Below are 23,743 nucleotides of genomic sequence, written 5' to 3'. Positions count from 1 at the left end.
GTGCCATTAAGCCTGTCCTGGTGGGCTGCCACTAATCGTGACTGTTTAAGCGGCGATTAGTAAACACGGGCGTGGATACACAGGGAGAGGATAACAGCTCCTCGCGCCTCGCATCGCGCCACCACGTTGTCTGGTGCTCCAAAAATACAGGGAGTCGGTTATTATGAATCATCATCCGGGTCACGTTCCGACACACCCCCTCAAAAATAATGATTTATAATGAAATGGAGACACAATATTCCTAAGAGAAAAAGATGTGTGCATTAAATATGAAGCTTTAAAGCCAGCTTGACTTAGCACATAGTGATTTGTAGTTTTTAAATGAAGAGATTTAGCTATATGGATTTAGCTCTATGCTAAACGCAGGGCTTCGCTTACCTTCCCATTTGGCATAAATATTTGAGAGTGAAATCGCTCGTTTTATTCAACCCTCACGTTGCACTGGAGCAAAAGAATATTTGGTTCACACTAAACTAGGTACGAACAGTTGGCGACACAAACTTCGGACCTCTGAGAATCCAACGTTTGAGTTTTCGGAAAACTTCATTTCAGAGCGTCTTTAGAGTGCTTCGGAGTTTGAACTAGTCAACCCTTACAAGTCATTGCTTAGTATTAAGTCATGGCTCCCTCAACGCAACAGCAAGCCCTGAGGCACAAAACAAGGTCCAGCAACACCACGATGTAACATTGCACCAGAGTTGACAAACCTGAACTTCACTATGATCATCTACCACTTGTCTTTGCCTAAAAGAGTAAATACGTTGCAAATGCCATCCAAAATGACCCATATGACCTTTGCAAAAAAGATTGATAAGAGTATTCTGACCCGGGAAATAAACATATGATTAAAAGCAGATTATGGATATTGTTAAATAAAATTGGCATTGACTGTTATTGGGGGAATTCAATGACTACATGAATGGGAACATAATGAGATCTTCAAGTTAGCACTAATAATATGCGTCCTTATGTTTTATAATAAGAATAAATCTATCTACCTCCAACCAGTCACTAATATATCTACCTTCTAACTAACTGGCGTCATGGCTGTTCTAAGCTGGCCCGTTGAATGTGATGACAGGCATTAATAACAAGGAGAAATAGTTATACTAATAATAATGAATTAAATAATAATTAATATGAATTGGGGCTGATTTAAGAGACGTGTGTTTCATCACACTGCTTGTTTAGTCAGTGGAAGCCCTTCCATGCAACACGCGTGCAATGTTGAATGGGCACAGTAGTGCAGAGAAGAGGGCGATGTGACGTCGTTCCCCTTCGGCCTAAAATTTAACCCAAAGCCAGCTTCCAGACAAACGCGCTTCACTCCGTTTCATCTCAGTGTGCGTCTCTCGTGTCCGTCTTGATCCCGCTGCTTCATCGGCTCCATTCATTTGCCCACTTCCAAATCCTTCATGAACCCAGACAGGCGCATTGTTGAGATTAAGAAAAGTTTAAACAGAAAGGGTAAACCGTGTGTTCCTTTGGAGTGAATAGCCTCACACGCAGCTATGTGGGAAGCTCCACCCGCACGTAACGCAGTGCACACGGCCCCTGCACAGACTCACACCTCTAGCCAGGCCTTTGGACACACGCATCAGCACACAGCTTTTTAATAGACGCGATTGATAAGCCAGAACGAGAAGAACGGTTTTATGAGGTGAGACTTGGACTGCAGACATCTGGCCTTGAGGTCCAGGTCGTTATTTTCCCCCCACACTGTTTCTGCCCTGCTATTGTTCCAGCTTGTATATTCGACATTCCTCAGACCTCATGCGAGATTTCAGCGAGGGAACGTGGCACTAAAAAGCCTTTCTCACACATCGAAAAAATGCTCAGAGGAACATTACAACAAAAAAAGAAAAAAAAGACGGCGCTGGCAAAGGTTCAGAGCCGATAGCTTATCAGACAGGAGACACGACTGAACTACCTGGAGGGAGATGAGATGTGTCCACGTGCTGGGGGGGGGGAGCGAGAGAGACACCCTGGTCTCCTCCATCGCAAACCGAGGCTGCAGCAGCGTTCAGGACGTAAAGTGCGCCAGATGAGCAACGGCGTAGCGTGGTTAGCGCTAATGTAACGTCACCGAATCGGATGTGGTCCAATCCAAAAGGGGGAGCTGGGCCCGGACTGTAGATGATGCAGCGCCTGTGCGTGTGTGTGTGTGTGTGTCTGCTTAATCGAGTGGTTCGCCCCGGTGTTCCATAGAAGAGGACTTTTTTTCCAGCATGAAATGGAGGATGAAACGCTCACAATTATGGCTGCTTGGTTGCGATTGAATAATTGAAGCGATTCGTCCAACCCTTGAATATATTTCACGGCAGATCCACACAGAGATGATACTAATTATAATACGGAACAACCAAGTTTTCCACAAGGGTTCTATTTAGTAACATACTTTGTGCTTGTGAAATGCAAGTAGCTTCATTTCACATTCTGAACGTTAATTGAGTTGCAAACAACTACTGTTTACATGAAGCTGTAGTGGGGATAATCTGTACGTGTGTTGTTCACTAGCGCATGTGAGCGTGCCCCCTGTGGTCAGCTCTGCACTGCTCTCATCCAGCGACCACAGCCAAAAATCGGCCCTTCGTACCAGCGACTTCGTGGCTGGCGAGTTTCACCCCCGCCGCCGCCGCCCCCCCCAGCCCCCTCTTAGGTGAACATTGTTAGCTGTCAGCATTTTTTCCCCCTTTCTGCACTGTTAGCATATTTAGCTGCAGGCCGCCAACGTATGAACGTCATGTTGAGAGGCAATTAAAATGCTCCCAATCTCAGTTCTTGGCCCTTTAATGATTATTTATTACGATATTGTGAAAGACACAGGAGGAGAAGTCACTATTTTTATCTGCTGACAATATCTGATACCTGTTATCTGTTGATCGGCACTTCATTTTGAATTATACATGTTATCACATTTATAAATGGATTTCGTTAACAGACTTCTCTCATCGTTAAGGAAACTATTTTGGACCTAACTAGCTTTTTTTTGTTGCTTTTTGGGTGAACTGGATAGTATGTGTTGATGATTTTTCCACAAAGGTTCATTTTAAATTCTGCCATTTCATTAACTGCAGGTTGTCCAATGACAAATTGTTCCTCTCTCTGTAATGATTATTAAAACAAAAAAAAACTTGCAGGCAAACAAATAGCTGAATATAAAGAGGTAACATTGTAGATTCAGAGCAACAGAGGAGAACTTGTTAAATGCAGGTAGAAAGTTTTTTTACTGAACCAGGAAATAACTGAATGCAACATTTGATCACGTCAGTGATTCTCTTACTTTTTGATTCCACGGCTGGAAAAGTCACCCCACTAAACCGGATTAGCTGCTGTTATTTTTGTCGACCACGTCTCACCAAAAAAAAAAAAAAAAAAAAAAACTTTTCTTAGGCCTGTCTTGGAAGGAGGCCACTGCCTTGAGATGCCAACTCTGCATTCTTCACACGGATGAAGGCTGAGCAAACGTTGTCTCTGCTTGCAGCAAACGAGCAACAAAAAGGCTTTTCTTATTGGGTCTCTGGGTTTGACACGGATGTGCACGTGTACACGTGTGTTTGTGTGCACATTAAAGCTTCAGAATACGTCGAGGGAGACCTTTAAAACACAGACTACTTTACATCAACTTTATAACCTGTGGAACACGCCACCCCCTTTAACTAATGATAATCTCAGGGCCTTACAATAACTGAAGCTAATCCTACCTCACAGATTTAAATGTCAGGGTGTTTTCAATTTGAAAGGGGCAGAAGGTCAGGCATAAAACCAGACATTCAATTAAACCACAACGACCTTAGTTATGTCTGTTCATTACACGTAGCTTCAGGAGAGATTTCCTCTTATCCCACTCCTTTGGCTGCACACAAATACGAAAAGAACTAACCCATCAAACTCAGTTGAAACTTGTGTTTACATGAAGCACATTTGTGTTTAGTATGTGAATGTTAAACATATTACACTCTTTGAATAATGACATAATTAGAATATTCCTGGGAAATTTTACAAAAGAGACATGGTCACAACAGGAAATTACTTTTTTCAGAAGAAGACCATCATAGGCCACGGAGGTTCGGGACGGGGACGTCCACGCGGTTCCGTTCCGTTCCGTGGCAATTCTCTGCTTCCGATTTCAAAAGGATGTTTTGCCTCGATTTGTTATGGCCAATGGTCCGTTTCGGAGCTCGATCCATGAAAAACGCACTACAAAAGTGGAGGTCCAGTGAAGCGTGACTGAATTCTGGTGGTTTCCAAAAGACCGTGGGCTTTTTTTTGGCTTCTGGTTCAGCAATGATAGCTAATTGCATTAGAATTGTTTGCGGCTGTGTTCTCACGGGGAGAAAGAACGCCAATCAAAACTATGCAAACCAAAGCTGGATCGATTTTTTTGTTGCGTGGGTTGGGTTGCATTTGCGTTGAGTTTGATATACAATCTATATTTACAGTGATTACTTATCACAGAGAAGTAGAGCAAAAATACAGTGTTATCTTTCTATTAGCTATCTTTAGCATTAGCCATCTGTGGGCTTGTGCCACTAAACGTGGCTGAAACGAGATAAATTCCAGCACTTTTGTCCCTTCCTCTCCGCAGCCAGAAGACCACCCTATAGGGGGGGAGAGCGGTTGGCATCGGGCAGATCCAGCAGATGGTCACCCAGTCAGCACCGGCTGTAACTCACATTTGTCTAGCGCAAACCCCATCAGCGAGAGTAACTTTGTGCTGCTGGGGCGCTGGGTCTGACCGACGGTTGCAAAAGAAAGTCTGCTGAAGCTGGGGGGGGGGGCTTTGCTACGGCTTCATCAAAGACTCCCGAAAACAAAAAGTACAAAAGAAAAAAAAAACAAGGATATATCATTGACAAGCAGGGGACCAGGGGGGCCCGGTCGATCGCCAACGCATCGCCGGTAGATCGCCTTCAATAAAAAAAAAAAAAAAGATAATCAAGCTTACTAACGAACCCTTGCTGACTCCAATCAATTTGTTTTGTGCTTGCGGTATGCAGCGGTGTTCTGTTTGCTTTCCCGCTACTACTCTCTGTTATTATTCATTTGTAGTCGGGGCGAACGGGCCGGCGGGGGGGGGGGGGGGGGGGGCGCCATCGAGAGCCGAAAAAGGTTGGGCACCCCTGAACCGGAGGCTACAATGATTCCATATTGACTCTCGGGGGGAACGCCACACAGAAGGACACACATAACGCCTTTGACATAACGTCCAAGCTGCATCTTCTTCACATTCCGGTTATAATATTGGTTCATTTTGTGATTTATTTCTCAAATCTTAAACTCTTGAATCCTAGAAACATGCCCTTCTCGAGGCGATCCTTCAAACCATCCACATGCATCGCTGTTAAAACCCAAACTGCACTTTATTTCTCAAGTGGTTGGCTCTCAAGGTCCATAAAGTCAACCTGTCGCCTGTGGGCTATGTGACCCCAAAGTGACTTTGGATCCCTGTGCCCATGTAACAGCTACACGCTGAGTCAATATTCATGGCGGTGCTAAAAGGCTTCCACTATAAAACAAAAAAAAACTGTTCCGAGACACGAGCCGCGCATTTCACCACATCTCCCCTGACGCCCCCGCCTCCTCTACGCCTCGTAACTTCTCCTTCGAGCTATTTCGGCACCGACGGCGCTCATCGGAGCGGAAAGACTGGCTGGAGACGATGGGAAGACGGGGACGACTGGGGGGGGGGGTTCCTTATGTAAATGAAGAGAGAGAGGTTGACCTTCCCGAGTAAACACACTACGGGGGCCTGTGTCACATAGTTGGCCGAAGCCCAACTATTCCATCAGCTCCACCATAAATGGTAGCGCTCTTTAACCGTACAGAGAGATAGAGCAGACACCCCCTTCTTGTTCTTCAGACCCTTCCGCCTCCACTCTTCCCCCCCCCCCCCCATCATCCCCTTCCGCTTTCCCCTCACCTCGTAGTCCTGACACTCTGTCAACCCTTTCCAACGCTCCATTTAATCATCTCTTTATTCTCGTCGTCGTGTGTGTGTGTGGGTGTGTGTATTTGTCCCCTTTAGAGACAGGCAGCAGACAGGGAGGTTCTGTCATGTGTCACGGCAGTGAGGGGGTCCGGGCCCCGTAGCTCCATACACATCGGCTGCGTCGAGGGGGGGGGGGGGGGGGGCAACAACATGTCTGTGTTTCGAGTCTGTCTGTGTGGACGTCTGATAGACTCGAGAGGCCGGTTTATATCTCAGGACATGGGGCACCGCAGCATACGGTTCCACACACCCACGTAAATAGAAAAAATATTTTGTAGACCTACACACCGAGCCGTGGAGGAATATTATATATTCATTAATATATTTTCCCAATGTCTAAAAATGTTTTCCCACCTGAGAAAACGTAGGTCATATGGTACATTGTATGTATATATATATTATAATATTGCCATTAGACTAGCTCGTTCTTCAAAGCCACAAGCGCAAGTGTTTAACTATTAGTTACCTTAGAGAACAGCTTAGTAACAAATGAACATTGCATTTGAGAAACACAGAAAAGAACACAAAGGGAGCTGACGTTTGCGCAGTATGATTCTAATGATCTAAATTTAATATACACTAAAATGAACTAATACTGTTGTTATACAAACACAATCTAAAAAATGCAGTTGTCCTTTTTTGACAAATTGACCACATATCCTGTGATCTTCAATATTCAGCATAATTCATGATTAATAAGTACATCATCTGTAATCATTGCCGGCCAAGACATTGGCCTTTAAAAATGGGTGGAAGTTGTTGGTGTGTGTTTGTCTCTCTCCATCAATTACCCATAAGGGTGGATTTTAATCTTGTCAAATTCTCTTTAAGGCACAGTGGGATCTCCACAACCTAATTTGCAGCTGAATGGCACATAATAGAGTGTCTATGTCGTCCATTTGCAGAGCAGCAGGAGGGTTGGGGGGCTGGAAAAAGGGTCAACTTGATCGAAAAGCTGTCACACTCAGCGGATACATCATTTCTAAAAAGAGGCACTTTTCTCTAAACAAAAACTTTCAGATCGAGCAGATGATGTAGAGAAATGTGTTACTTCATCCCTCGGGGAAGTGTAGGGATTCAGCATCATGCCCACAGTTATGGCGTCCTTGATTTATCCATCTCGCCGCTGGCACCGGAACAATGAACACTGTTTAGACACGGCACACTCAGCAAGGAATATCTGCAGAACACTAAGAGCTATGACCGTGGTACAAGGCTTAAGTGTGTCTGTTTTCATGATCAGACATGTTAAAAGAGAGGACCTTTTCACAGAGTGAATAGGTATGCTGATGTTGCCATACCAGTTCTGCTGCTGGCACGGATACAAACACCGGTTGCAATTTTGCTAATTATGTGAAATGGTCTCTTTATAAAATAATGCTCGGCAAAATTGTTTTTGCAAAACTATTTTTTCTGCACATGCGCACACAGGAAGGATGTGTGTTACCAAGGAAACCCGATTGACATTGACACAGTGGTGACAATTCACAATAGAATTGCAAGGCCGCAACAGCACGTGACACAGTGAGTTAGACTCCTCTGAATTCTTAAAGTGGGAGTTGCACAGGGTACAAAGTCAAAGTGCAAAACTTGTCTGCAGGCTGTGTGGGAAGTTGAAACCCAGCCCCTCCCCCATGTGGACGGAGTTACAGAGACCTACAGAGGATGAGGGTTTCCCGTGTCTTTGGCTGTCGATGGGCATGCAATCGATGTAGGCTCTCACTTAAGTTCTCTGCAGCCTGTCTGGAGACTAGATGGATCCATGTTACTCAAACTGGAAAAGAGCACTTCAAGGTGAGGGAAAGAGAGAGAGTTGTAGAAGGAAGGAAAGACTTTAGAGAAAGAAAGGAATAAATCATAATAAAAAGAGGGAAGGAAACAAAAGGGTGGGTAGGGGGAAGGAGAACTGCCAGGAAAATTAAGGATGTGCTGAGGATGCCATCTGGAATATGTTCATAGGCACCAGGTCAGATACCGAAAGTAACCCCAGAAAAGCTGGCAAGGCCACATGCTTCTTCTACACACAAACACACACAACACGTGTGTCACTAAACTTGCGCTCTATAACTCGACACAAAATCAAACATGCCAAAAGGGCAATGTTAAGGCTAGGGTAAGAATATTAAGGTGAGACCTTCAGAGGCAGAGTGGGGCGGGTCAAGCTATGCCACTTTAGGGAAATACCTGCACGGCCACCCGGGGGGTTCACTGGGGTCACTTTGCGTATTGTTTGACCATGCGCCTTTGGAACAATTGCCGTTTTCAGCCAACAAGGTGTCGGACTTTGGGCCACCGAACTTCTGGTGTAAATGGGATCGATGAGGACGACTGGAGATTGAGAAGGACCCAAAGGAAGTAAATGTCCATCAGAAGTCAAAGGGCCCTCCTCACCCGTTAAATCACCCCTGTTCCTCTCTCGCTCTCGCTCTATCCTCTGTGCCTCTACTCTCATTTCCGTTCTCTCTCACATGGCTATGACCAGTGTAAACAACCAAGGCCAGAGGAAGATCAGGAATCTCAGTTGGTCACACGGGGGAATTACGCAATAACACAGATTGACAATATATGTCTTTTATAAATTAAACACTCACACGTGACAATCAGAAGCACACACACACACACACACACACTGACCTGCTCATGGAACTCGATCCCCATGCTGAGAGTATTGATCAGAATGGCGATCATAATCCCTCGTCCAAAGTACTTGCTGTCAACGATCTTCCTGAAAGTGTCGCACACCAGCCTCCAGAAGTGCACCACCTTCCCCGCCGATCTGCCCAGGCTGCATTCCTGCTTCTTGGGCTGCCGGCTATCCCTCCTGTCCTTGTGGTGGAGGTCCTGGGTGAACTCGTATATGCCTTCGCTGTCGGAGTCTCCGGGGGTCTCGTTGCCCTCTGACTCGTTGGCAAGGGCCTTGGCGCAGTAGGGGCAACTCTCGGGGTCAAATGCCACGGCGGCCGCGTCCGCGCCACTGCTGGCGGCGGCGCCGAGGTCCCGGGCCGACAGCTGGCAGGAGAGCTGGGCTGCAGCCGAGTGAGAGGAAAGGTCAGACGGAGAAACTGAGACTGGAGGAGAAATGCCGTGATATCGAGAGTGATTAAGTTGACATTACGTGAATTGGTTTGGACACGTTTTAAAGTCAGATGGAATAGGCCTATTTAGCATGCGTGTGAGTTTGAAGGACAGTGTGTGCGCGCTGTGAGTAATGCCTCAAACAGGCGGTTCTGTGGACCGCCTGGCAGGCGGCCAGTTTGTACAACCCGAATAGACGTGGCACGACTTTTTTGCCGAGCCCACTGCGCTTTTAGAACTTGGCCGGGGCCAGATGGAGCTGGCTGTGAGTTTGACATGAGGCATTAACATTTATTGACTCTAATTAGCACTATTTCTGTCGCTCAACAAAAAGGAAATCCAAACGCATAGACGTGTTGACGTTAAAGTTTGCGCTTAAATTCCAACAAACCAATACCATACTCCACATGGATGTTTGCAGTAAGTGGAATTCATCCAGTGCTGTGTCTCTTAATTTTGGATGTTACCAATTTATTTCTGACTGAATGATATATTCTTGTTATTTTCAAACCCCATTTTGCCTTCCAATCACAAACTGCAGCAAATGGATAACTTCATCAAACACGTTCACGAGATTGCATTTGATTGTGATTTTTCTACCTGCCGAGATGTGCGTGTCCACCAGGCCCGATGGCCGTCTCTCCAGGGACACGGGCGGGATGTTCAAGTTGAAGCTCATGTTCGTCAGAGTGCTGGCGGCAGCACTCCCTCGCCGGGACTCCGCCAGGGTTCGAGCCTGCAGCGTGGGGTAGTTCTTAGGCCCCGGAGCGGCAAAAGGCACAGAGTTCCTCTTCATTGGCCTCGTCGTGGGACCCGGGGCAGCGGATGAGGGGCCCGGTGTCGGCCCCGGGTTGGTGGTCGGGGAGCGGCCGCAGCGCAGAGTTTCTATGAGGAACACACTGCGAACTGAGGATGCACTGGCAGCTCCCTCGGGAAGTTTGGACACATTGGCCAGGTCCGTGTCAGAGGTGGACGCTGCCATCGAAGGCGGCAGGGCGACAGCCAGATGCCCGGCGCCGGTGGCTGCTACCAGGGCCCCGCCGTTGTCGTTATGCGCACCGGCCTCAAAATCCCGACCTTCCAGACACTGCGCGCCCGCCGCGCCTCGCACGCTGCCGTTGCCCAGGTGGTAGTGGTGGTGAAGGTGATGATGTTGGTGATGGTGGTGGTGCGCCAACTGATGGAGCGACACCGACCCCTGCCTGGAGGACTTCCTTCTCCGCCTCTGGCTGCGCTGGGGCTCCGCGGGTGGGGGTGAGGCGGCGATATTGAGGCCGGCGCGGCGAGCCAACAGCCTGCAGACACGGCCCACCTGTCTGGCCCCCTTGTTGACGACGTGCACCAGGTACTTGAGCAGCTCGTCGTAGCAGGAGCCCGGTTCGGAGATGGAGGCCAGGGTGCTGGCGTTGGACAGGAAGCGCACCCGTTGCTCCTTCATCAGCTGACTCTCCCGCTGCTTGGTCTCCGAGAACTGCGTGGCGATGACCACCAGGCACAGGTTGATCATGAAGAAGGAGCCAATCTGAGGGAAGGGAGGGTTGGGGGGGGGCGACATAGTTATTCACACACTCGGACCCACACACACACACACTCCGGCCTGGGGGGCCCCTGAAAGTGGCACTTACAATGATGAGGAGGATGAAGTAGATAAAGTTGTAGAAGGAGTGCGCATCCATCACAAAGTACATGATGTCCACCCAGCCCTCCAGAGTGATCACCTGAAGAGGAACCCAGGCAGAGGACGGGAATGAAGAGGGACAAGTAAGAAAAACAGAAACGGGGCATGAGACATATCAAACAAGGAGGTGTAATAAAAATGGGGACAAAATAAGACCATATTTCAAGGTGTTCCAAGACTCAGCAGAAGACTACCCCCCAACATTCTTTATTGTGCTTCGACACACACACACACACACACACACACACACACACACACACACACACAGAGAAGCAGTCAGATGTTTGCGTGACCGTGTCTACCATCTGGCTCTTGTCCTCCCCCAGGATGAATGGACTCTTTAACCGAAGGCTTTGCAGATCAAGTAGAAAGCAAATTGTTGGGGAGAGAAAAGGGCGTTGGCTGCGGCGACCTGCAAATCCTTTCACGCCCTTTTCTGTGATACACCAGCACCACGAAAATCAGGACTTTGTCTCCATCTTGTTTCACAGTCTTGAAAGTCAGCCAGATGCTACTGTACGTATCTCAATAGAGTCCGTAGACGGTTTACCTGAAAGATGGCGATCCACGCGTAGCAGATGTTGTCAAAGTTGATGGCTCCCTTGAAGGGGTTGACCAGACCGGCCGTGCAGTTGTTGTAGTACTGGTTCCAGTTGACGCAGGTGGTGTTGTCCGTGCTGTTGTGGAACTCCGAGCCCAGGGTGCACCGCAGGCCTCCCTCCTCGTACACCTCGGGCACCGAGCCGCAGTCCCGCACGCCGTTCCCCCCGGGCTCGGAGCAGATGAAGGGGCTCTCGTCGTCGTTTTTGGTGTGGTAATATTTCTCCAGCTCCACAGAGAGAGGGCTTTGGGGGACGGGGATAAAAAAAGAGAGGACAATGATGTCAAGAATGTCTTCATTGAGAGGTAGATTGTCTTGAATGAAGTTTTGCCTAACAACTCAAATATCGCTAGAAGATATCCTTGGGTGTGGTTCTCTTGACAAACAGAAAAGTTCTCATATTAAAAGGACTTCATTAACAGAGCATTTGTATACATTCATCTAAAAGAAATGTAGAGCTAGGAGTTACAAGCTGTGACACCATAAAATAAAAATCTATAATAAGTCTGAAATATTAGTTTCCTTTCCTCCCCAGAACAAAAAAGGACGATGTCTTTCATTGGGAGGACCATCTTTGTTCAAACGCGACCTGCTGATATTCTGCCTTTGGATTTTGGGCATCGATTGGAAAAATGTAACATTTTTTTAATGGTTTTAATTACCATCCGTTTTAACAGATATAAGGAACTAATCAACGGAGCCAGCTGTAATTGTGTTGATACACCTGGGGGCTAAATGACAAGGGAGACTCCCCCCCACCCCTCCCCCCATGTGTGCATTGTGTGAGTTGAGAAAAAATGTCTTGTTTGTTCGCCTGCTTGCTTCCCCACCTCTTGGCTCATCTGCTACAGAGCCCTCCGCTGTCTGGAATACCTGTGATGTGTGTGTGTGTGTGGTTGTGTGTCTATTGATTGTCTGATATCTGGCTTGCCTGTAAACACACATCCTTCTGCCCGGCGGCTTTTATTAATTGCTTAGCCGCTGTCAAAATACTTGAGGGGATCAGACCATTTCCACTTCAGGACCACAACAGATTTGATCACAAAGATATATCAAAAGGCAGGCAGGAACGAAGATGGGTTTTAGTCTTTGGACATCGAGCCAGATGTCCACGTCATCCATCCCATGCTATAATACAGACCTTTTCTCTTGCAGGGGTTAAATAGAAGATAACAAAAAAAAAAGAAAGCTCACCGAAACCATTATGCATGCGCTCATAAATCCTACAGAGAGTAATGAGGCCACGGTGACGCTGGGAACATGAATAAGTCATGGGGGGCCCATGTTCCACATTCCATGATCTCTCCCATTATTCGGTGGCTCGTCGCTCTCCCATTCATCATCATCATGATACGTGGTCAACCTTTACATGTAACCCAGTTTGTGTGCAGTTTTTTACTTTTCAGGGCTACCTTGGACCTCCAGCACCTGTTTGCAATCGTGTGTTTTTTAATCACAGATCTAATAGGACAAACATGGATAAAAAAAGATTATATGCAATCAATTTGTGTATCTTTGGAATATAGAGTGTTGTTCAAGCCGAATTATATTAATAAAGGTATATATATATATATATATATATATATATAGATATATGTATAGCAGAGTTGATGATTGAACGACAGATCTTGCAACACCTGAAGGTTTGCTTACACATGGAGGACTCATTACTATCCCGTTTCTTATGCAATGAAAACACTCACTGCTCCTGTAAATAGAACGGACCTTTGATACAATTTGGCAACTAGAGATTTTTCTAGTGCGCTCAGCTCATGGAAGCCTTTGGCTCAGCTCCGAGCTAGGAAGCGCACATTATGCCAGCAAGATTCAAAGTCAATAACAATGTGGACAAACAGTTAATGCCTTCTGACACCTAGTCCAAATAACGTTGTTGATTGGTGTTGACAATCAAGTGTTTTTTAACCCATATCTAGTAGAAAGTATGAATAAACATGCAGTAGAACTGCAGTACATTTTCCCCTGAGCTTACGTGAGGATTTTGAGTCCACTTTTAAATATATTGGATGGTCATAACAGTTCGGCCAAGAATCTAGCCACGTCGATCCTGCATTTCACATCAAACAGAGCACAAAATGCACCGAACTCTCCACAAAGTGGCAGGAACACGGCACAACGTCGCCACGGCAAAGCGTGGAACTCACAAGGAAAAGTTTCCGAGGAAGCAGCGGTTCCTGAGCAGGCCGGCCCACAGCTGGACGCCCACGATGCCGAAGATGAAGAAGACGAAGAAGCAGAGCAGCAGCACGTTGCCCAGCATGGGCAGAGTGTCCAGCAGCAGGGTCACCAGGATGCGCATACCTGAGAGGAGAGACGAGGGGGGGGGGGGGAGAGGTCAAACACACTGTTCACCAATGCGCACACACACGGTGGACTCGTGTGGATCGGTGTGTTTGTTGCAGTGTAGTTCAACTCGGATACGAGTAGTGGGAGTTATGTTTAATAGAGTGGCTGAAATGAGTACCAATCCAAGTACCTCTCAATTTATTTCCGTCCATATTGGCTGGAAGAAGGGGACTACTGAGTGTCTTCATTCGTTGAAATTACCAGCAGATGCTAACTCGCTTTTTAAAAGTGGAAAAATAAAATAAAATTGATGCACGGTGGAAATATTACCCTAATACACAACAGTCGAGTGAACTCAATCCATGCCCCCCCCCCCTGTGTTTTACATTAGTTAAACAGCTGTCAAAGCCAGTTTGATAATTGTGGCAGATGAAGAGCGCGGCTGTGGGTTTCTCGTAAACAATACGAGGTCCGCCTCCTAACAAACACAAGTTATTCACTCCACCCATTTGTCAGGTGGACGTTCCTGAACAAACTGCTACAAACGAAGCGAATGGTGAGCGGCAAGCCGCCGCTATTCTGCAGCCTGTCAGTCATGCTCCAGTGCCAAATAACACCTGTCACTCCTATGTGCGAACCCTTATTGATGCCCACAAACGCAGTGGCAGCTGGTGGATTTTGGTTGGTAGGGCCAGCCAATCAGTTTCAGTAGAAATCCCAGTATGATTCAATGCAAAAAAGGGGTGTCAAACCGATGTACACATGTATTCGCAGGGGTGAAAGTAAGCCGGTACGCCGTACCGGGAAGAAATTACGACACGCGCACAGGCCCGTCGCGACAAGGCAAGCAAAACAAGCAACTGCTTGCGACTGGTTAAGAATAAAATGCAACGACAAACTGTGTGAGCGCCCCTTTGATAGTCAATGCAGTAAAGTGCAATGACACCGTTATCGGGATCCCCCTCAAGGGGCCCCTCTCATGATCTGTACAAAAGAAATACAAAACCTCGTCGGTCTGCAGTCATCATGAGGCGGAATTATGCTTCAGGAAGCCAGAAAAGGAAGAAGAGAAAGGAACAGGAGGATAATAAAAAACAAGATAGTGGTAAGTGATAAATTACACTGGATAAAAAAAGCTCTACTTGTCTTGGTGTAATTTTGCAGCAGGGAGGCTAGCAAAAATATGTTTATAATAGTCCGTTAGACAGAGACTTGGTTTTAACATGCCGCAGTGCTGACAAATGGGACCATGACAGCCCTCGGTATGGCGAAGAAGAGGTAAGGGATCTGTGTAACGCTTTTCACCTGAACGAAAAGGAGGCACACCTTGGGTTCATTGAATTCAAGGCAAGTGGAGGAAGAAGCGTTCCCAACAGGTTGAGGGGGAAATTGGTCATTGCCGTGGACACACTGTCGGCAAGTAATGCAGACTGTGAGAGGGGGTTCAGCACAATGAACACCATTATAAACAGATTACAGAAACAAACCAACAACAACAAAAAAAGCAGCAAACCTCCTCTTCATAAACACAGTGGGACCTCCATGTAAGGAGTGGGATGCCCTTCCTCATGTGAAGAAGAGCTGCTCATTCAACCCAAGGCATGGCTCGTCGTCAAGCAGATGAGGACAGCTACTTCAAGCCTCTTTGGAATTTATTTTAAGTGTTTTACCTTTCCTGTTCTGTTCCACGTTTCTGTTCTAACTATTCAGCTAAAAAAATAAATAAATAAATGTTGAAATCAAGTGTTTGCAATTGATTCAGAATAAAAAACACAGATACAGGTGTGTTAAAGAGTGATAGGAAGTCCTAGTGAATGCTTGATAAGCAGACTATAATACAGTAAATAAACACATAATTAAATAATAAATAATTAGGCCAAGTGACATTTTCGCTCGCGCGCATTAAACCTGTATCATAGTACCACCAAGAAATAACAACGAATTTAACCCCTGTGTATGCGTATACATTGAGATGCACCTATGAGGCTAGTTTGTTTGGGAAACGGCCGATCAGTGAGTGGGGCTTTTGACCTGGTCTTTCCTCAACACAATGAATTATTTTGGATCAAACGTGCCTGTTTTCCTCCACGTCCTGGTCACCGCCGTCCCGTGTGCCGTGAGCTGGGCAGCGACGCAACGTGTGCGACTATACGGCGTTAGCACGCAGCTAACCAGCTAACCAGCTATCTCACGTGTCATATGTGCGGCTTCCCGACCCTTTTCCCTCTAGTTTCTCCGGCAAAGACAAAGTTCTTCTCTCGTACCGAGTGCCGGGTCGGTCCCGGTCTCGTCCCTCGCTCTTAGACTCGCCTTGACGTGAGCGCAGCGTAGGGCGGCGACGTATTTTAGGACGCTGATAAATGATAATGTCGATCATTAACTTCATCGGTGATGGCTCACTCACCCCGCCGCTTTTGGGACACGGCCCGAGCCCAGCTGAGACAATTGGAGAGTGAAAGGAAAGCATATATTTTGCGCAGATATCTAAATTTACAAATATTACCGGGTACATAATTCACGGTTCAAAAACACAAATACAATATATATAATATAATAAACAAAAATTTTTTTTTCTTCTCCGTCGCTCATGGTGGGGACCCATTGCCCTCTATGGACCAGCCCACTGGCCAAACGTCACTGGCTAAAATGACAACACTGGAGGTGATTTAGCAGATTTCACACAACAGGAAACAAAAAAGGAAAAAATACAGTTCATTTCATGTTTTTAATTTATTAGTTTCCTATTGCTTTGCTTTGCCTTTGGCTTTCACTGCTGCTTTAATAGCACCCAGAAAAGGGCGTTGTTCTTTACATCCCATGACAGTGCTCCTTCCAGCGTAATGTTGTGGTGTCAGCTACAGGCAAATGGTACACGGTAGTGCTTATTGCTCCATTAAAAACGACATGCATTCACTGCACGAGATGTGCGTGTGACTGTGTTACTGAGCAGATATGAAGCAGGGCATTGTATAGAACAGCATTTGCTCAGCAACATGCTTTTTTGGAGAAATAAAGCCTTGAAATACATTCGGATAGCACAACACGAGTCCTGAGTCAAACCGAAGTGCAGAGATTTGTTATAGCAGTCTGTGAGTGTGTCAGCGATGCATCTACAGTTTGCTCTGAATGAAAGCCCAATGAAAGACCCGCTTATTTTTCCGCCTTTCATACAGTACATCCCTGAGTCTGTCATCTCTGAATAGTGTTCCCTCAAGTTTCTAAAAGACACACACACACAAGTAGACACACATTTCCTGCCGCCCACACGCTCCCTCTGCTAAATCTGTCCCTGCGCTGTTGCATCTTAGATTTTCTCTTCTTGCACTGGGTTTCTTCATTTTTTAATAACGATTCATCTAGCAGAGGTAGAGTATAATGGGAAAACGGTATCCAGTGAAGCATAAATAGGGGGTTCTTTTTACAAATATTTAATTTGTAGAAATTAAAAAGGAATGTAAAGCAAAAAAAGAAAGCTGATAGCAGCGGGTGAACGGCACAGTTCATCCATCTAGCTATCCTTCTATCGTATCCATTACTGCGTTCATCCATCAAGCCATCCATGCATCTATGTATCCATTCATCTCTGAACGTATCTATCCATCCATCCATCCATCCATCCACTGTGTTATATATCTGACTTTTCTTTCCCTCTCCGTCCTTGCAGGCTACCCAGCAGGGCAGACACCCTGCTAGTCAGGCATCGATAACAAGAACCATAGCTTCTGATCAGGGGTTTTCTGGGTGATTGGAGAGGCCGGGACAGTCCATATAGGAGCGATCTCTTAGCTCCTCTGCCAGGCTGACAGCCAACGGGAAAAAACACATGAGACGGAGCGTAGGACACAGAGAAAAAGAGGGCCAAACGGGGAGGGGGCGGGAAGGAAAGAGAGAGATGAAGGGTACCCCTTCAGATGAACTCAATAATGCATATCTTATGGTAATGCTTGTTACCTTATATGCATTTAAAGTGCTTATTCAGAAAGAATTGTAAAAAAGAACTCATGTTCTAACACCTTTCAACTCAACCGTGCCATCTGGCAGTGTCACACGGAGCTGCATGAGGAACTTTTCCTATTTGTAGATTCTGATTACACACTGAGACTTTTGGTGTTGACAGATGGATGGAAAACAAGTAGGAATTTGCAAATCCGCCGAGATGTGGGGAACAAATGAGGAGGACACAACCCACTGAAGGACCCCTAGAATGAGTGAGGGATACGCCGCCGCTCCGTCAAACAGAAAGGTCTTGATGTGAGAGGATGCCAGCAGTCGGAACGCAGAAACTCTTGAATGACAAACGGCACTGTTTTCAAGTTATTTCAAGCCTGTAATAGCTGCCACATTATGCACTGGGTGCTCAATTACCAGCACAGCATACAGCGTATACAATCAGCGTGAGATGAGAGTCATGAAGACAACATATCTCATAGCGCCACTGTTGTTAAATGCTGTGCTACGGCTCTGTTTGCGAGGGAATCGTCTTGCCGTTCATTCAAGGGTACCAAACCTAGTGCAGGGAGCAATTTGTCGCCACTTGCCCTTTTGTGGGATATTTGTTCAACTAATTGCCCCGAACTCACAGGGAAAGAGGGACGATGCAGCCGCTGTCACAGACATTTAGCACAGAAAGACCTGACTCGCTACCCGCAAGAGCGGCTTCGTCGCTATCTCTCTCTCTAAAGCGTTAACAAGCAGTACATGCTCACACACACACACACACACACCCTAATGTGCTGAGCTGTTAGGATGCTGCTTAGCCGGGCCTGAGTGGCAGCAGCTGGGATTAGCGACCGCAGTGGGCCGAGGCGCGCTAACTGGCTCCATGCACCACCATTCACAGCGGAGATACGACGGAGCAACGAGGGTTTAATACTTGAACTGCGGCCCACATCTGACAGAACTAACAATTCTAACTTAATTTGCCTTGAGTAGTAATGTTGGACTGCCTACCCCTCCACAGACTCCATTCCAGTCCAAACGTTGGCCTGCAGGTGGTGTAAAAATGTGAAAGGCTTTGCCTTAGAACCGCTGCCTGGTTGGTCTGTGATGGGCTAAATAAGCAGTAATGCAAAATCTCGCTGTGTTGACACTCAGTGATTGACGTTGTCACACTTCCAATTAAAAGTTATGTTCTCAACAAAATACAGTGCATTGTATTTTGAAAGGTCAACAAGTGTGTTGAATCCATCATGCTGCTACTTTTAATCCCTTTAATTGCAAATTTGGTCACAAAAAGAAAGGCAAACTGCTCTTTGGTCTTTATTCCATTACATGTCTTTTGGCTGACACTTTTATCCAAAGCAACTTACATTGCATTTTTAACCCATGGTTGAAATTTGCTAGGAGAGCAGTTAGGGGTTGAGAGTCTTCCCAAAGGACAGTTTCACATGCACCAGCCCGGGTTCGAACTTTTCGGTTCCCAGCACACCCTTTCTACTCCATGCACCACATCGTCGTTATATATGCAGAGTCTGTGCTCTTGATTTATAGATAGGAGGTATCTGGGCAAAAATGATTTTGTATCTGACCCTATTCCGATGGGGATCAAAGCATCGGACAATAAATCAACTGGACTAGAGTCCCATGCGAAGACGGCACGCCATGCAGGGACGCAGGCAAACATGAATATCACAGAGAGCACCTCTGTTCATCCAGATAAGCGAATCCATCCTCTCCCGACCTGAATGGCGTGCTCATTCCAACCGATCGGCACTTCATGTTCAATAACAATCATCTCCACCTCCGCCTGCGCGCCCTCTCTGACCTCGCTGTGGGCGCCCGCTCCGACGGGGCCGGTGGGCGGGAGGCCGCGCGTGATCAGGGAGCCATCTGTTTTCAGGCAGATTAGCTCTGCTTCCTCTGCTTACCTGTCGAGGTCCAGCTCCGTGAACTAACGGGCTCTCTGAGTCGAGGCGCCCCATGTACACCTGCGTCTCTTCTCATGTGCTCAGAGCGGATGGTCACCAGCTCCATGTCGGCAGCTCCAGATGGAGACGACTAAATGACCCCGAAGACCAAACGTGAAATCGCATGAGCGATCTATGTGACCCGCAAAGAGGAGAGCACATGCAGAGCATAAGATGATAAACTGATGGAGAGAATGTTAGAGATTGTAATCTTTAGCACAAACATTGCATCTCTAACTTTACTTCCAATCACGTGTGATCAAAACTAAGAGATTTACTGGTGATGTTCATTTCCATATTACATAATTAAATACAATATTTGTCTCCATAAGTCTACGCACTGATGGAAACTGGTTGCTGAACAATCGTAACCTTATAGTGATTTTTCTCACCCTGTACTCCCGCAGCACCTCACACATTTTCTTTACTTACTTGGGGCCATCTAATCCCCGTACGCCCAAAGCGAGAGCTGTGCTCGGCAGTGAGTCAGAGGTGTTTCCGGTGGGGGTTGGCCTGTGCCAGGGCTGCGCCTTATCACCAATCTTGTTTGTGGTTTTCATGGACAGGATATCGAGGCGTAGGCGGGGGGAGGAGGGTCTACAGTTCGGGGGGCCGCGGGTTTCATCGCTGCTTTTTGCAGACGATGTGGTCCTGCTGGCATCCTCGGTCTGCGGCCTCCAACTCTCACTGGAGCGGTTCGCAGCCGAGTGTGAAGAGGTTGGGATGAGGATTAGCACCTCCAAATCTGAGGCCATGGTTCTCAGCAGGAAACCGAGTCAGAGCTGGTAGATGTGGCCCGGGAAAGGGAAGTTTGGGGTCCCCTGCTGGAGCTGTTGCCCCCGAGACCCAACCCCTGGAAGCGTTTGAAGATGGATGGATGGATGTTTTTTTCTGTGCTTTTCTTGGATCTACTTTGGTCCCCCTACTTGAGTAGCTTTTATGTAGCTTCCCACCATATAATCATGCAACTGTATCTTTACAAGCTATCATTTTGGTATTTTTTATGTTTTGTTTACTTGCAAATCTGAGCAACCAGTGTGCCTGCATAAGCCCCCTGTGGTGCTTAGGCAACAAGTTAGATGTAGTCGATGCTGACGTCTGGTTTCACATGGGACCTGAGCAGCAGCCACTTTGTTGGAAGCCCTTTGTTCACTCTGTAAAGACGTAAGCATACATGTTCGACAAATACATAAAATTCCCCAAAAGATACCTCATTTCTGTTTTTACAACATCCCACTTGGACTAAAGCGTTCACTCGAAAAAGAATGATCCGTTGTGCCTTCCACCTTCGCGCACCAAGGTGCACAAAAGCAGTACTTAAAACAGCTCCGTCACTCTGAAGAACCACAGCTGAGTTGGGGAGATGGCTGCGTACCTGACAGGGTATGCGGGAACATCGCACCACAGCACAAGTGCAAGTCATCAAAGAACTTGAATTTCAAGCTTTAACAATCTGAAGCTACTCAAGAATAATAAGCTTAAAATGAATTTAGACTGAAACTACAAGTAAAACAGAAAACTGTTGTGATTCTTTGCTTATGGCGAACTGCTTTCTTTTCTGAACTCCTTTTAACCTTCTCAGTGTCTTATTTCCTCAGCTCCACTCACAAATAAGAAGCCTCCCCTGGAATAAACCCATCCCCTGACTCCTCTGGGCTCTCCCTCGCAACCTTGCATAGCAATACAACAAGTCAAGGGCTACCTTCTGGTACGTTGGTAGAACAGAAGCTACAACGCTCTTGCCAACTTTTTAATTACAGTATTGAGGCTTGCAAAACAAAATGAAGAAGAACTGTGGGAGGAGGGCATCAGCATGCAGGGAGCTGACGTTATCGCCTTAAGGGCCTCATCTGGGTGGATGTGCAAGACGGTGCGTGCAAACCAGGCGCTGCTCAAACACCAGGTCCAACAGCATGTAGAACAAGATGAAACCCCTTTAGGTTGCTGATGCGTGAAAACAACCGCACACGCCGCGTTGGAGGTCCACGTGAATGAAAGAGTGTGAGGACAGTATGAGGAGAAGAAACAGTGCGATCGCTGCCTGCGCTTGTGTTGATTTGATAAGGCTTTGGGGAAAGGGCACGTGTGACAATAAAGAAGAGTGAAACGGCTATTCTGGTCCAAGTCTCGTTAGGGCGGAGAGGTGTCTAAGTGAGTTAATTTGTGTGTGTGTGGGTTTACATCCTGCCATAATCACCTATTGATTGCTGCCTACGGCTTATCAATCAACGCTCCTTCGCTCAGACGTGGCTCACAGTGAGTTTCATCAAGACTCAAGAAACAATAGACATTTGCCTCCATCTGAGGATTACAAAGATATTGATCCCAATGGGCAGCATTGAGTTTAGATCTCAAATTTGGTCGTTGGCTTTAGTCAGGCCGGGTTCCCATCTAAGTTTAAAGACATATTGTTTTCTCATTGAACTGTCACTTCAAACTGTTGGTACTTGTTTAACTCGAACTGGTCGTGTTGTTAAGACATTGTTATTAACAAAGTAGGCGGAAAGACGTGAACCAAAGTCAGCCGGAAAATAATGACTGCAGCTGGGTAGCATGGCAACGCAACCAGGTGAGCCACAGTCATTAAATAACAAAATGTGTTTGACTGAAAAAAAGCATGGATCTACTGGACGGTGAAATAAATGTGTCACTTTATCGCGTAGATAAAAACAGTAATTTCCTTTCTGTGTGAATAACAATTACACTTTCACCCCCATGAACAGCAAACAGAACAATTTAATTCCAGCATTTTTAAATCGGTTCTCTAGGTTTAACTGCCTTGAGGTCTGAAACTAAACGCAATACTGTAAAGCCGATCCCCACTTCTCTTTGCATATTGCAGCAGAAGATTTAAAGTTAGAAAATAGGCATTTGCTGACAATAGGTTCTAAATGTTAATGTTTGCTTTTCATCTAAATATCACTTGAAGCACAAGTTGCTTTGAAAGAGAGGGAAAAAGTCATTTGGGTTTATCAATAATTTATCTAGAATTAGAATATATTTCCCCTCTTTTCTACTTTCAGTGATTCAATACACTCATTCCAATACAACCTCTCTATAGCAGCAGATCTCCTTCCATGCAATGAGCACATGATTTCTGTCTTCCAGAGAAGAGGGATCTTCCTATGTTACCCAGGCAAACACAATACAATGTGTTCAACCGCTCCCTTTGAATACTTACACTCACAAAGAGGTAACCCCTATATGATTGTGTCTGCTTTCATGCAGGCAATGACCCGCACAAGGTCCATATGGTTCGGTACTGGACGTTAGGATGAACAGTGGGTGGGGAGCTGATGGAGACATTGCAGGAGATTTTTGGCTTTGTTGACAGCTGGAGGACGAAAACTGAAAAATGTATCCGTCACCTCGAGAAAGCAAGAGCCCAAATCCATCAATGCCAGACCTCAGGACGTGGACACCAGTCCAGGAACGATGTGTTTGGTAAAAAAAAGTCTGAGTGTGTGTGTGTTTTTAGATGATCTCCAGCCTTCAATTCCAATACAGAGAGTCAGTGAAAAGGGAAACATGGGGCTTCAGACAGCGAGGTGGAGGGATGTGAGCACCAACAGTTTAAACATCCGCTGGACCCTGTTCCGATGACGCTCATTCTGGGCAGCGGTGCACAAATAAAAACAGGAAATGGGACCAACGGGCTGAAACTGGAAAGTTTGGACTGATGGATTGAGCCAAACCTGCCGACATGCACCCAGATACGAGCTAAGCTCTTTCACGGGTCTACGAATCAGCCAGGCTTTAATACGCCAGGCGCATCTTTGCTGTGTCTGTTTACAATTTAATTGACTGTTCTTATTAAATGAAGCTACATCTCCACCACACACAATAACTAACGCCTTCCTCTTGTCATTTCTAAAACGGAGATGAATACACGCAGCGTGTCCCATTATGGGATTTATGAGGTTTTAAATGAACAGTTCCTTCACGACAGTGAGATCCTTCTCTTGGCAGTAAATCTATCCATGCTGATGACAGCACATTTGTGCTTTTTCAAGTGGCCGGTGAAATATATCCTCATTTACATCGCAGTAGAATATATATTGGACGCTCATTGAGTGTCAGTAAATGCCGTTTGCGTGCCAAGTGGCTCTGTGTCAACACCGTGGAGCATGCAGGCGCTCGACACCCAAGTATTGCACACCACATTAGCACTTATGCTAAAGCAGAGA

The 23,743-nt window shown here is 46.3% G+C and overlaps 1 protein-coding gene across 2 annotated transcripts in view; it reads right to left on the bottom strand.

The window, feature by feature from the left end:
* cacna1g (calcium channel, voltage-dependent, T type, alpha 1G subunit) overlaps positions 1 to 23,743 on the bottom strand; it is a 168,220-nt gene that overhangs the window by 64,000 nt on the left and 80,477 nt on the right. For both annotated transcript variants that reach the window (XM_062560055.1, XM_062560054.1), the window contains exons 6-10: positions 13,509 to 13,665; positions 11,296 to 11,590; positions 10,693 to 10,785; positions 9,668 to 10,589; positions 8,627 to 9,018 (exon numbers count right to left, since the gene is read on the bottom strand). In XM_062560055.1, coding sequence (XP_062416039.1) covers positions 8,627 to 9,018; positions 9,668 to 10,589; positions 10,693 to 10,785; positions 11,296 to 11,590; positions 13,509 to 13,665 — 1,859 coding nt within the window. The remainder of the gene's footprint in view (positions 1 to 8,626; positions 9,019 to 9,667; positions 10,590 to 10,692; positions 10,786 to 11,295; positions 11,591 to 13,508; positions 13,666 to 23,743) is intronic.

Source organism: Pungitius pungitius, chromosome 21 (genome assembly GCF_949316345.1).
Source record: "Pungitius pungitius chromosome 21, fPunPun2.1, whole genome shotgun sequence".
NCBI lineage: Eukaryota > Metazoa > Chordata > Actinopteri > Perciformes > Gasterosteidae > Pungitius > Pungitius pungitius.
Note: the sequence above shows the minus strand (reverse complement) of the source record. Positions and strands in the feature narration are given on the sequence as shown.